This window comes from Lontra canadensis, unplaced genomic scaffold, assembly GCF_010015895.1.
Source record: "Lontra canadensis isolate GAN:19392208 unplaced genomic scaffold, GSC_riverotter_1.0 scaffold11, whole genome shotgun sequence".
Lineage (NCBI taxonomy): Eukaryota > Metazoa > Chordata > Mammalia > Carnivora > Mustelidae > Lontra > Lontra canadensis.
In genome coordinates, this window is record NW_022631005.1 from 7,674,019 (window position 1) to 7,689,434 (window position 15,416).

Consider the following 15,416-nt stretch of genomic DNA (forward strand, 5'->3'; position numbering starts at 1 on the left):
GGCACCATTTTCCAATATAAGTAATATAAATGAAGCTAGTTCCTTCACACTGAATTTTAAAAACTAATTTTTATAAATTTTTCTATAATATGTGATTACTTTGCTTTCATAACCTGGGGACACAGAAAGAAATCAAGCTTTTCTTACTGATTAGATATCATCACTGTAATCAATAATTATACCGAGCTATTCATGTCAAGATAGCCTTAGGTGCTACTGACATATACAAGGTAATAAGCTAACATTAAACAGTCCTTGCTAGCTATACTTTTCACTTTTTAAAGTTTCTATTTCTCTTCCTGTCAATTATCATTTGCTCCTAATAAGAGTACCTTTAATGTACAGTGCTTTAGAAAATAGACTTGTTACAATTTTGCCTAAGTAAACTCAACAAGCTTGACATAGTGAGAACCAAAAGGCTTATTTCTAAATAAACTTGATTTTTTCTAAAATACAACTTCTGGCTGCTCAAAATTATTTCTTTTTCATAGCTTTATTGTGGTACAATTTACCTACCATAATATGATAAATGAACGATTAAATACTTTGTGTAAATTTAGAGTTGTGCCACTACCAACCTTATTACTTTAGAAAATTTTCAATATCCCAAAAAGTTCCCTTGTACCTACTTACATTAAATTCACTCTTACCCCACCACCCTCAGCACCAAGCAACTACTGATCTACTTTCTGTCTCAGCAAATCTACTTTTTCTAGACTTTTCCTATAAAACAGAATCACACAATATGTAGCTTTTTCGATCTGGCTTCTTTCACTTAGCCTGAATGTTTCTGGAGTTCACTGATACTACAATATGCATCAGTAGTGTGTTCCCTTTAAATTGCTAAACAGTATCCCATTAAATGGACATAGCACATTTTATTTATTCATTGACTGCTGGGCATTTGAACTGTTTCCAGTTCCAGGCTATTATAAATAATGAATGCTATTACAAATAATGATATAAACATATCCATATGTGGACACACACTTTCTTTCTCTTGGGAAGATTTTTTTTTAAAGATTTTATTTACTTATTTGAAAGAGCGAGCATGAGTGATAAGAAGGGGTAGAGGGAAAGGGAGAAGCAGACTCTGCTGATCTGGGGGCCCAGCACCGGGCTCAATCCTGGGACCTTGAGATTCCAGGACCCTGAAGATCATGACCTGAGCCAAAGGTTCAGCTTAACGGATTGGGCCACCCAGGCTCTCCTCTTGAGAAGATTCTTGAAAGTGGAACTGCTTCCTTCCTAGTTCTCAGAGGTATTCAAAGAGGCAAGTGATATGAAAAGTAGCCTCTAGGAAAGTGAAGAATTACTGTAATAATACAGTATTCATTTCATCAACAAATATCCCAACCTATTATCAGGCAACATGAGGGAGCTGGGGATAAAACTATCAGTAAAATGATAGCCCTCTAAATGAGTATATACTCTAGTGAGGGACATTTATGTAGATATACAGGTAACTCACCTTTTTAAGGTAAATATCCAGTTTCAGAAGCTGGTTACACTACAATATATAGTGAAAAACTATAATGCTTAATACAAGACAAAGACCAACTAGTAATTACATGAAAGAGGTTTAAAACACAAACACAAACTCACTCACTCTAGTTTGCAAAAGACCACAATAAGAATTGCAGAAGTTTCTAAGGGCAGTGAGGATGTAAAGAAGATGGGGAAAGTTAAAGGAGATCCTAAAATACAGAAGGCTCCCAGGAATTATTTTTCTTACATATTGACAGAGAGTGATGGCTCATGTTAAATTTCCTCAATCTGCAGGCCTATAAATAGGAATAACGTTAATGCTTAAGCTGTCATGGCTTCTTTCTGGTCTTTTTGTTTATCTGTTGTTCTTGAGAGATTTGAAGACAAGGTAAAATAGCATCAATCTAAGAATAACTCCAACTTAATACAGATAATATCCTCTTAATACCTATACATCTTCATCAATTCTTTGAACTCTGAGGCACCCCTTATACATTTGCCCTACCATCTTTTCATTCATCATCTCATGCTCTATTTCCATTTTGATCCATCTTAAAATTGAACGCCCCCCCAAAATTGAATGGCCCGTCATTGTATTACACCCTTGTCCCTTTCTCCCTCCATCATTATTGCCTGATAAAACCCAGTGAGAGAAAGAATATACACATGCTGACTTGATCTCAACCCCACTTCATGATCATAAACCATAACTGAGTAGCAACATTACTCCATTTTCACTGCCAATTTTTACTGTCAATTCATTCTCTTCCTCTCAATGATTATGTCCTCCTCTCCATTAAAACACTTAACAATTTCTCTTCAACTTCTCAGCTTCATGCTACATATATTAGCTCAATACTTATATATAGACTTGGCTACTCAAAATCTCCATTCAGATTTGCAGGCCCCTCAATTTTAACATATCTAATATTGAGCTGGTGAGTACCACCGCTTTTATATTCCCACCCCAAACCTGTTCCTCTTGTATCCTCTCCCAAGTAAAGCTTGATATCTGTTCAAGCCAAAATCTTCAGATCTTATTTCTCATTGTCCCCCTATCAGTGCATCAGCAAATTACTCTAGATTCTATCTTCAAAATACAATTCTAGTATCTGAACATTTCATGGCTCAGTCTCCAAAATAATTCAGAATCTGAACATATTCCACCTCTACCATTCTAGCTCAAGTCACTATCAGCTCTCATCTCAATGACTGCAAATTTCACCCTCCTCAGAATGGCATTCCCTGGTCACCTTAAGTATCTCCCCACTATCACTCTGCTCTGTTCTTCTTAGAACTCATCTTTACCTGGCATTATATTCATATTCTTTTCTATCTCTACCCAACAGAATATAAGCTCTACAGGGGGCAGTATTTTGGTTTGTTTATTCACTGCTGGATCCCCTCTCACATAACAGAACTTTGCTCACAGACATCATTCAACAAACCTTTCAAATAAGTGAATAAAGTACGGGATAAATGGAGGGAACTATACATGCAGCACATAACCTAACTGGAGGGTTAAATAAAGTTTCTCTTGACATCTAAGCATAAACCCAAAAGACAAGAAGAAGTTAGCCTAGTGAAAGAATATGGGAGTAAAATATTTTGCCAGATAGTAAAGACAGCAGTAAAGAAAGGCCTAGAGGCAAAAGAAAGCATGGCCATTTGTGCCATGAAAAGCATAAACATACTCTCCCAAAACAAAATACTCCTTAAAAAATAAGCAATTAAGGAATGCCTGGGTGGCTCAGTTGGTTAAGCATCTGACTCTTGATGTCAGCTCAGGTCATGATCTCAGGTCATTAGATCGAGTCCCATGAGGAGATCCACGCTCAGTGTGAAGTCCACTTGAGATTCTCTTTCCCTCCCTCTGCCCCTCCCCCCACTCATGTGCTCACGCTCCCTCTTAAATAAATAAAAATTTAAAAAACAAATAAGCAATTAACTAATTTTCCCGTGTTCTACATTCTATCCAACACTAGAGAGAAGACTAACATAGTATACTATCCTATTTATTTGTGGCCAAAGACCATGGGTATACATATTTAAAACAATTTTAGCCAAGATTACTGCTAGGAAGAATAAAGAAAATAAGTGATTTCACAAAATCTTCTCATTTACTCCATTGTAGTTTCTTTTGTTGTCTTTTACTCTGGATCTTGGCAAATAACTTCTGATCTGACCGAAGGTAAGACCAGACCTGCCACGATAAGCAGTAAAATACTATGCTAAGGGTACTCAAAGGGTACAGGCTAAAAGTGGCTAGAGCCCCCTTAAACAAATGACAAAGAAAATAAAAATTAAAAATCAACAACTTAGTAGGTATTGGTAACATCCTTTGTTATTAGGTAAGGGATCATAATTACCATTGCAGCCAAAGGGATTCTTTGAAAGACAGCTGAAAAACTATCACTAAAGGCAAGATATAACTTCAGGAAATTTGAGGAAAACAGATGATTGCAAATGCCAGGAATGTATCTCCTTGGGGGCTATACTATAAAACCCCAGTATAATGTCCACTGGCAGTCTCATTTGTAGGAAAACAGCATCGTGAGCTGAAGAGGTTATGCTTACAGTTTAGTATAATGAGAATATACAATATACAAGATTATGATTTCAAAAGAGATGTGTTTGGGGATCATAAGAATCATCCCTAAGATTAGAATAAAAGCTGAAAAATACATTCCCACTCAAACTCGGTACACAATTTCAAGGCATTCCCAAACTTTATGAAAACTCCATGTGAAAGCCCTGGTGGGACAACAAAGAGAAGATTTCCCAGGACGAAAGCTATGCAGCAGACATAAGCAAACTGTCTAGAGGGGAGTTAGAAGGCTGCAGGTTATAGAAGAGTGGGCTCCATAAAAAAAGGAAAGCTGATCAATGTGATTATTAGGACAGGTAAATTTAAGAATTCTATCAAAGCACAAAACTTTAAGCACAGAAAATCATGATGCACCTATGAAACAAATTTAACTATGAAATAATTCTGGAAGAAAGAATCCATTTCATTTTAATGCTATATATATTATATGCGTAAACATAAATACATATATGTAATATAAATTATTCTAAGTCCAGTGTGACAATGGAGTGAAACAATGCAAACTAAGCACGCAGGTCTTTACTAGTTTTAATTTTTAGAATCAGTATATAATTCAATTTCAGAACACTTCATGATTTCAGAAACAAAAGAAAGCACTAACAATTTTGACAGCATTAAAGTATAAATGACTGTGATGAGGCTATAAAAATAGAGAACTATATTTAAAGTTTAAAAATGAGGTAACCAATGATCCAAAAATATTAAGGAAAAAACCTATTGAATATTAAGAAGAGGAGAGTGAGTAAGGAGCAAGAAACTGAATGACCCAAATTCTTTTGTAGCAGTCTACAAAATTCTTTTGTAGACTATATATAGTGTCTAACATTGGTAAATGAATTTATAAAAGAAAAATAAGATATTCCTTATACAAGTTCCTTCTGAGAAATATGACCAGGGTAGGAAATAATGGAATAAGAGACATAATCACTTTTCATCCTAAATTCTTCTGAACTATTTGACTCATTACGATATATTCATATTATTTTTGGTAAAAACTGAAAGATAATTTAAACCAGTTTAGGTAGGTCATTAGTGCTAATGCAATTCCCTGCCAGTACTTAACCTATTTCAAATACTTTTCAAATGTGTCAAAGCATGGCTTAGTTGTATCTACTAATCAGGGGTTCATTCTTTTATTTATTCTGTTTATTCAAGCTAAAATTAAAGACTATTACATGTAGAAGAGATATTAAATGAATGCTGATGATACCTTTTTAAAAGAATAGACACTTTAGTTAGTTCTCACTATTTTTCAATTTTGGCAAAGTTTAATCACTCAAGACCAAATATTTCCTTAAGCTTCCATTAGAGTATATATAGAGTCATATTGACTAATGACAAAATACACCATCAAAATACTGTTGCAATGGGACAGCTGGGTGACTCAGTGTGTTAAGTGTCTGCCATTGGCTCAGTCATGATTCTAGGGTCCTGGGATCAAGACCCACATCAGGCTTTGTTCAGTGGGAAGCCTGCTTCTCCCTCTGCCTGCCACTCCCCCTGCTTGTGCACTCTCTGTCTCTCTCTCTTTCTGACAAATAAATAAAACCTTAAAAAAAAAAAAAAGGTTAAAAAATTGTTACATTATCTTATTATAAGATAATTCCTTTTAAAACCAAAGTGTTATTTGTTGGCCTACTATATCCTAGTCAACAGGATTCAAAGATGAGTACTTGGGCCAGGAAAACAGAGATGTGAGAACATCTACAACAGAGAAACAGATTAGTTTTGTTTTGTTTGGCCTCCCCCAATGTGGGAAATGGGGGGTGGCAACATGAGGAGAGATTGGAAAGGCATGAAAAGCAGTGTTTGGATTATCATAGCCTTTCTCCCAGCAGGAGATGCAGACCTGAAAGGGGGCGGGAGAGATAAATTCAAAACATTATGAAAACTGACAAGTATTAAAACTGATGAGCCCTAAATGACTAACTTGACATTTTCTAAAAGTCAAAGGGGTTTCTGAAAATTCTAGTTTAGGTAACCAAGTGGGAGATAATGACTCAAGACAAAAAGAGACTCAAGACAAAAGAGAAACAAAATGGAAGATAACCATGTGTTCAATACTAGATGAAAGTTTGCTATTTAACTTGTGCAGCTATCCAAAAGGTAGACGGAATTCAGATCCAGAACCCAGAAAACAGAAGACAGTTTGTTACTTAGTTGAAGCCATGAAGTAAATGTTTTCATACATATATACTGCAGGCAAGGGAGTATAGGAGGGAGGATGGCAGGAAGCCATTTAGAAACACCCACATTATAAAGGGCAGCTAAAAGAAAAACCAGTGAAGTAGACCAAAAAGTCAGCGAGGTAATATAAGTAACAGCTTCCATTTTTCAAAAGCAATTTGTCACACAAATCTGTGAAGTACTTAGGAGATATTAAACTGATTCTTGAGAATTGGTATTACCACCATTTTAGAGATAAGAACAAAGAAGATTTAAGATGTGAAATGACTATGCTCACTCGGGCAGCATATACACTAAAATAATGTGAAATGACTTGGGGCGCCTGGGTGGCTCAGTCAGTTAAGCGTCTGTCTCCAACTCAGGTCATGATCCCAGGGTTCCAGGATCCAGCCCCAGTTGGGCTCCCTGCTCAGCAGGGAATCTGCTTCTCCATCTTCCCTCTGCCACTCCCCCAGCTTCCGCTCTCGCTCGCTCACTCACTGTATCTCAAATAAATAAATAAAATCTTTAAAAAAAAAAAAAAAAAAGAAAAAAGATATGACTTTCCCAAATCATTCAGCTAGAACTCAAATTCTGGATTACTAGCTCCAAAGTCCATCTATTCTTAAGTACCACATCATAATGGAAACCATGCCAAGACAACAAATGCCCTCTTAGAGATTAGCTAGAAACAAGTAAGTTTCCTTACCCTTTCCTTCTAACTAAACCACAGTGCATGATGGCATGTGTCAGAGCTTCCCTTCTCCCATCCTTGATACTAGCATCCCACTCCCAAAACATATTTATGTTTTTAAGAAGCTGGAACTCCTATTCTTACTCCAGTTTATTCTCAGTAGTATTATTAATGAGACATATTTGTGTAACTCTACTAAAAAGGATAGTTACTTTTTAGCTAAGAATATAATGAAATTTTAAAAATATTGCTAAGTTGGGTTCTGACATAAATTTAAAACAATAAAGGAAATTTTATTCTCTCATCAAACATTTATTTATTGCCTCTTATGTACCATGCACTAGAGATAAGATGGTGTTTAAAAACAAAACCTGGGTGGCTCAGTCATTAAGCGTCTGTCTAGGGCTCAGGTCTTGATCCCAGGGTCCTGAGATCTAGTCCTGCATAGGGCTCCCTGTTCAGCGGGAGCCTGCTTCTCTCTCTCCTGCTGCTGCTCCCCCTGCTTGTGTTCTCTCACTTTCTCTCAAATAAACAAACAAAATCTTCTCTCTTTTTTTGTATTTTTTGTTTTTTTATTTTATTTTTTCAGTGTTCCAAGATTCATTTAAACAAAATCTTCTAAAAATATTTAAAAAAAAAAAAGATTCCAAAGCTATGTCTCACAACCAACAGTATTAGAGTTGCTTTATTTTGTCTTTCCTTAAGTGATGCTGTAAGCTACTTAAAAACTTTAATTTATTACATAGTATCCTGTAGTACTGGGTTCCTTAAGAGAGGAGATAAGTAATACCTACAACACAAAATATTCCTCTTAAGTCTAAAAACTTAATTTTCTAATTATTTCAATAATGGCCTATATCTCAGTCCAGATTCTCAGTATGGTTCTTGTGGCACTCTCCTTACCAACAATGCCGTCATTCTTAGGGAATTAAGACCTAATTCATTCAACATATACATGGCAGTAATTTATATCACTTTCCCATTAATTTGGGAATCAAATAAAAAGTTTTACACTAGGGGCGCCTGGGTGGCTCAGTGGGTTAAAGCCTCTGCCTTCGGCTCAGGTCATGATCCCAGGGTCCTGGGATCGAGCCCCGCGTCGGGCTCTCTGCTCAGCAGGGAGCCTGCTTCCCGTTCTCTCTCTGCCTGCCTCTCTGCCTACTTGTGATCTCTGTCTGTCAAATAAATAAATAAAATCTTTAAAAAAAAAAAAAGTTTTACACTAAAATATACAGTAAAAAGACAAACCTTACAATGACACCTTTGTGTTAGATATTTTTACTGTTTTAAAAAACACAAAGTACGGGGCGCCTGGGTGGCTCAGTGGGTTAAAGCCTCTGCCTTCAGCTCAGGTCAATACCCAGGGTCCTGGGATCAAGCCCCGCATCAGGCTCTCTGTTCTGGAAGGAGCCTGCTTCCCCCTCTCTCTCTGCCTGCCTCTCTGCCTACTTGTGACCTCTGTCTGTCAAATAAATAAATAAAATCTTTAAAAACACACAAACACACACACAAAGTAGCTTTTAGATGGAAATTTAACATCAGAACAAAGGGAGGAAATTAAAATATTTTAGGAAAAATATTTCAAAAGAAATGTTTTAACATATATACACCTGAACATTTCCTTAAAATGCCCCTTAGAATTTCTTGGACAAAATAATTTTTACCTGTTAAAAATATAAGAAGTTTCTACTATTTTCTTTATCTAGGAAAATTACAGATTTCCCTCTATATGCTCATAAGAAACTTACAGGAAACAAATTAGAAACCATCTGGCAGTCATTTTCAAAATACTAGAAGATACCATGTTATAGATATATTAGACAATCTCTCAGCTCAGAAATACTTTCTTCAATCTAAAATTAAATAAGAAAAATAACTCTATTAAAATACATAGCCTGGCACATATTAGACACTAGTAAATGCTGCTGTAATTATAAAACTGGTATCACTTTTATTCAGTTGACTTTTAATCAACCTGCTTTGAAGCCTATGAGGCATCCAGTTCAAAATCACGACTCAGAAAACAAAAAAAAACAAAAACAAAAAAGAAACAAAACAAAACAAACATTCCTTGACTTACCCTGACTCCAGAATCGGGAGAGTACAAAAGTTTCTACCAGATTACAAAGGGGCCGAGCAAGACAGTAAAATTGACTCAACAGAGCCCAACATCATCACTGTTAAAGCACTGTTAGGCACCAATCTGGGTGTATCGGAGAATAGTGTCCTCCTTTTCTCAGAATACCATATAACCAGCTATCTATGAGCACAAAGATAGCCTTTTTTTTTAAAGAATCAAATCACGGAAACATCTAAATAAATTTGTGCTTAATTTTTACCAAAACAGTATTTTTATGATTGCCTTTTCTGAAACTGAGGACAAGTGGTGCTTACCTGAATCAAAACAGAAACAGTGCTAACCAGTAATTCTCCCTGATCCATGAGATAAAGCAAGCATGCTCTGTGGCACATATTTATACAATGACTCAAAGACCCAAACACGAAGGAAAAAACCCGACTATGATATCAATACCATTTCTTCAGCATACCTAAGAGCCAGAAATCTGCAAATTTCTATCATTCCCAGATGGTACTAAGGACCGTTGCTAGTCCTTAAACCTCCATTAACTACTTCTATGAAATTTAAAAAAAAAAAAAAAAAAAAAAAAAAAAAAACTCATTTCTCATTTCCTAACCCAAGTTTGCCAGGAACTTTTCACCAGGATTTTAACAGGCTCGGATCAAAACTGAGATCACAAAATTTCATAAATACCTAGTACATAGTACTTCAGTAGGCAAAAAACAACAGAACAGCATTACACAGAATAGTTTTAAAGGCTGTATGACAAAACTCAGACTTTGCAAACAGAACAACCAGAGTAAATTCTATAAGCAGTGTAACATTCAACAATACTATATAACTGATTTCACAGGTTTAACAAAAAATTACCACATGACCCAGCAATTCCACCTCTAAGTATACACATCCAAGAGAAATGAAAACGTAAGTTCACACAACTTTTACGTACATGTTCACAGCAGCATTATTCACAATAGTAAAAAAAAAAGCAGAAACAACTTAAACATCTATCAATTGATGAATGGATACATAAAAGGATATATCCACACAATGGACTATATTTTGGCAATAAAAAGAAATGAAGTACTAATATATGCTACAACTTGCATAAACCTTAAAAACATTATGCTAAATGAAAAGAAGCCAGTCAAAAAGAGACCACATGTTATATGATGCTACTTATTCGAAAGCTCCAAAATAGGCATACAGAAAGAAAGAAGGTTAGTGTTTATCTAGAGATGGGGGGATTGGCAGGAGTGAATGCTAATAAGTCTGGGGTTTCTTTTTGGGGTGATGAAAATATTCTAAAATTGCTTGTGGTACAGGATACACAACTCTGTGGATGTACTAAAAACCCACTGTATTGTACACTTTAAGTGAGTAAACTATATGTATGTGAATTATACCTTAATAAAAACTGTTGTTTTAGGGGCGCCTGGGTGGCTCAGTGGGTTAAGACTCTGCCTTTGGCTCAGGTCATGATCTCAGGGTCCTGGAATGAGGGACCCTGCATTGGGCTCTCTGCTCAGCAGGGAGCCTGCTTCCCCCTCTCTCTCTACCTGCCTCTCTGCCTATTGTGATCTTTTTCTCTCTGTTAAATAAAAATAAATAAAATCTTTTAAAAAACCTTATTTTAAAAAGTCAACTTTTTAAATAAATAAAAATAAATAAAATCTTTAAAAAAGCTTACTTTTTTTAAGTCAATTTTGTGCTGCAGAATTTGAGAAGAGAAGTAAAATTATTAAAAAACAAAAAACAGCAGCATTATTATAAAGTTTGCCCCACAAATCAGGAAAAGCAAAGATTCTTAATTTACTCTTCGACAAAAAATATTAATGTTCCAAAAACAGTGAACATGTATTTAATCAGATCTTACTAAGTTTCTAAAAAAAGACCTCCTATTTAGGAACTATGCTAATTTTCACGTAGATCTTTACACATACAAACACACACACACATACTCACACACACACAAATTAAACTTAAATGATTCTCTGGAGAGCTCATATCACAGAGATTTTATGAGCCAGGAGAAAAAAGAAGTATATATAAAACTAAAGGTAGGACAGATTTTCATTACAAAATCTCTCTCATTCAGAGTGGGTATATTATTTGTCAGATGAGTCAGTTAATTAATGTCAATAACTAAAAAAGAATTCTCCATACAAATAATGGTGTTCTTAAGAAGCGTATACTTTGAATCACCCATTGTGTAATCAAAAACTAATTGATACCTTAATGTAACAATTATGGAACACAATCGTCTATGAAAGACAGAAAGACCTCTATTAACCCATACTCACAAGAAACAGACCTTTTTTTTAATTCTTTAAAAAGCACTTTACCAGTTTGATTGATTGATTCTGATTGATTCTACATTACAATATTTTTAAGTAAAGGTGATTATCAACAGGGAAAATATGATTCTTCAATAAATATACATGATTTGAGAAAACTAAAAGATGACAAAGTATTTTTTAAACAGTTTCTTAAAAGTACGGAGACCATATATAAGAGGAAATTTCTAGACTAAGTTTATACATAAGGAAAAAGAAAGTAAAGATTATAACATGAGACTACAAAAGAAAAAAAATTTTAAAAAAAGAAGACATGCAGAAAGATTCCAAGTCAACAAAATTTATATGAAAAGACCACGGTGAGATAAAATTAGCTCCAATTTTCTAAAATTAGTTATTTATATAAATTATTATAAAGAACTACCAAAAGATTATATAAACATATCAGAAAGACTCCGGATATGACTATATTTTATATACTAAGAAAAACTACTCCATCTGAAGAAAGTAATATGGAAAAATAAAGATCCTATACCATCACCTTGTTATATTATTTTTCAGAAATGTTTTTCTCAATTATAAAAATACTAAAGAAATAAATGTATTTTAGAATAAACACAGATAGTTACTGAAAAGAATACAAATTCTATGAAGACATTTACTAATTTCAAATTAAAGTTTATTACTATAAGGAAAAACTCCCCAACTAGTCATGCAAATATTTGGAATATATACATTTCTATTACCTTACTTTCTGTCCCAACTTGAAAGAGAAGAAGTGTGTAAGAAATTAAGATCTTATGTCTTCTATAATAAAATGGTGATGTAGTTCAGAGTCATTTTTTCCAGTTTAGAGATAAGAATATTATTCCCAAAAGCCCTTAATCAAGTTACATAATTGGCATACCAAAATACAAAGAATTAGACAAATAAGAACTAAACATTACTTTCCCTACAGATTGCTAAAATCAAGCAATACAAAAATTTCTATGACTTACATTGTTGTTGCGAGTTTCTACAGCAGGGAACTTTCTGACTATGAATTTCACAGCAGATTCCAAGTTTTTATCAATAAGGTAGGATGGTTTTGCCTTGGGATCTCCACATGCCTATAAGACAACAGTAATAAAAAAGTGAAATGCATCCTTGTTCTAAAACCAAGTAACAGCAAATCTGTAATCAGAAGTTAGAGATATCTTATTGTTTTTGGTGAGCAGGTGATAAAATGAATAGGCAAAGTGCAGGGATTGTCACAGCTGAAATATGCAATGGGAGACAGTACAGAGATGTTCTTCTACTGAAAAAAAAAATGCATGGAAAGTTTCAAAGCAGTTAGCGCAGAACAGCAGTGAAGGAAAAAGCTCAAACCTAAAAAAAAAGAAAAAGAAAAAAAAAGTCTTGGTTTGAGGTAGGATTGTATTCATTTGAAGCTAATAAAATATTACAAAATTAAATATTCAGAAGAATACTGGAAATGTTTCTTTCTAAGTGTTATAAAATAATAAGCTTATGTTTAAATGTCTTCCAAAATGTTTTCCTCATTCACTTTAAACATTTTAATACAAGAGCCCTAGTTCAAAAGAACTGGAAGCTGCTAAAATTGTCTTTATATTACTAAAGTGTGTTGCCTATTCCTCTGAACATCTGAGTTACAACAGTATTTTTCCATCATACCAGCAGCACTTCAAACAATGAATCTACATCTGTTCTATATCTCATAAGCACAGAATAAATGGGAATGTTAACATTTTGACCACATCAGCCATACAGCATTCTCTGTAGTAAACTGTAAAGCATTATACAAATGTCAAGTACTACTATTAGAAGGAACTTTTTATCTGAACTATTAGCAATACCAAATACAATCGAAACTATTTAGTGTTTTGTTATGTGACATTTAATAAACTGCATGCTAGTGAAATGTTATTTCTCAGGGAATTGCTAAAATTATAACATTGTTATTTAACTTCTCATTACATTTTTTTTTTAATGTGTCCTTTGAGAAAGTTTTATCTCTCTACTATGTGTGAGGAACATATTGCAATTTTAATGTTTTTTTCATTGTTTACTATGGCTATGTTGTGAATTGCAGAGAGAGAAGTTATGAAACATGAAACTGATCTGAAAGCGGGCAAGCGGGCAGAGGGAAGGTGAAAAGCTTTGCAAACCTTCCAAACTTGTCCTTGCTGGGGAAGCATTGTAATAAAAAGAGAGAAAATTACGTGTAAACAATGATTGTCAAACTATGATATACGTTTCAGTAGTTTCAGTAGAGAACTTATGCACCGCAGACTATGAATAACAAAACAAGATTAGAACTATATGGTGCTACAATTTAAAGGTATTCTAAGTAGCGAGTTTAGTATACAATAGATTTATAGAGTTTATACTATTCATATATATTTAAATACTACTGTGTAAGTGTACAACCATGTCAGTTTCTTGGTGCTCTTTCTAAATAAACTTTAAATAATACTAGAAGGAAAATGAAGACTACATGCAACTATAAAAATAGGAGCAAAACCGTCAGTGAAATTTTACATACCTTAAAAAGAAACGGTAGCCAAGAATAAAAATAAATTGTTATTGGATGACTTTTGCACTTCAGCTCAAATTGAAACTACTTTCAAATATCACCTAACTCCCTTCCAAGTCGAAGTATAAAAATCAATGCAAACATTCCTGTTATTTTCCAAATGGAAATAGGAATGCAGTAAGAATTCTCTTATTGTTCAAATATTAGATAAAATTAACCTAAGAAATTTAGAACTTCATAATCCTTAACCAGATTGACACAAAACAACTATGCAAATTCCATTTCAACATGGTAAATACTAAAATACATCTGCCTTTTCCTCAGAGTAGACTATCATTTGTTTAAAATATGATTTCTCATAAACTAATTAGCCAATTCACTTCCCAAAAAATAGTCTACTATATATAATAAGAATAACTAAGAACCACATACTAAGAATTTGTCCAAATAGAAATAGCTACGGATTAGCATTTCCTTACACCAATGATACAATGAAAATCAAGTTACCTAAATATGCCTGAGGTGGTGCAAATCCTAAAGTGATTCCAAATTACATTCAGTTTTTAATTTTTTATTACATTCAGTTTTTTTTCACTTGTTGAGTATTTATTCAGTATTACATTCAGTTTCTTAATGTTATGTTTTATCTTCCATATTCTAATATTTAAAAATTTAGCTATCCATTCGAACATTATTAGTGACTACTGAATAATGAAAATATGATAGACTACCATATGCATTTCCCATGATCACAAATTTTACTGTGTAAGAATTTAATCAAATATCTGAAAACTAACATACATGTATTCTCATATATATAGATGCATGTATATATACGAGGAACTCTTCTTTCTTACACTGAAAACATAAAGAATGAAATTTCATTTCAATGGAAAAATAAATGGTTGTATAATCTTTTCGTGGAATTGATTTACCTTTTTCCACATTGCTCAATGAGCCATATCTAAACATACTATACTGGGAGACAGAACAGACTCTAGAATAAGACTTACTGGGTTTCAATCTTCACCACTTATGATCCATAGGGCCTTGAATATACTACAAATTATCTCCTAGTCTGTTTCTACATGTTTAAATGGGGAAATTAGTACTTACCTCATAGGGTCATTATGAGGATTAGAAAAAAGACAGATAAACCATGTACAGTATTTAGCAGAAGGGCTACCATATGTGTGTTCTAAAATGCTCTAAAAATGCTAGCTATTGTCAATAACAGCCTCAATAATTATAATTACCCAAGTAAAAGTCTCATATGAATAACTGCAAAATAGTCTTTATCATAGTATATAAAACAAAAATGACCACAATTCCCTTTTCCAATCACACATTTCCTTCATTTGTTCTCTAAATGCCAAATATGTTGTACTTATAGAAAGAGTTTAGCCTCGTAGTTAAGAACATGAGTTCTAAGATAGGCTGTCCCATGTTCATATCCTAACTCCATCACTTTTTAACTGCATAACCATAAGCAAGTAAGTGATTTTACTCCTCTGTGCCTCAGTTTTTCCATCCGTTAAATAGGTTGA

General features: G+C 33.9%; 1 protein-coding gene across 5 annotated transcripts in view; it reads right to left on the reverse strand.

The window, feature by feature from the left end:
* Positions 1–15,416, reverse strand: part of NCKAP1 (NCK associated protein 1) — a 99,811-nt gene that overhangs the window by 71,243 nt on the left and 13,152 nt on the right. For 2 of the 5 annotated variants that reach the window (XM_032856074.1, XM_032856073.1), the window contains exons 2-3: positions 13,502–13,519; positions 12,332–12,442 (exon numbers count right to left, since the gene is read on the reverse strand). In XM_032856074.1, coding sequence (XP_032711965.1) covers positions 12,332–12,442; positions 13,502–13,519 — 129 coding nt within the window. Of the gene's footprint in view, positions 1–6,146; positions 6,167–12,331; positions 12,443–13,501; positions 13,520–15,416 lie in introns of those variants that run through there. The other 3 variants (XM_032856076.1, XM_032856075.1, XM_032856077.1) reach the window with 2 other exon arrangements.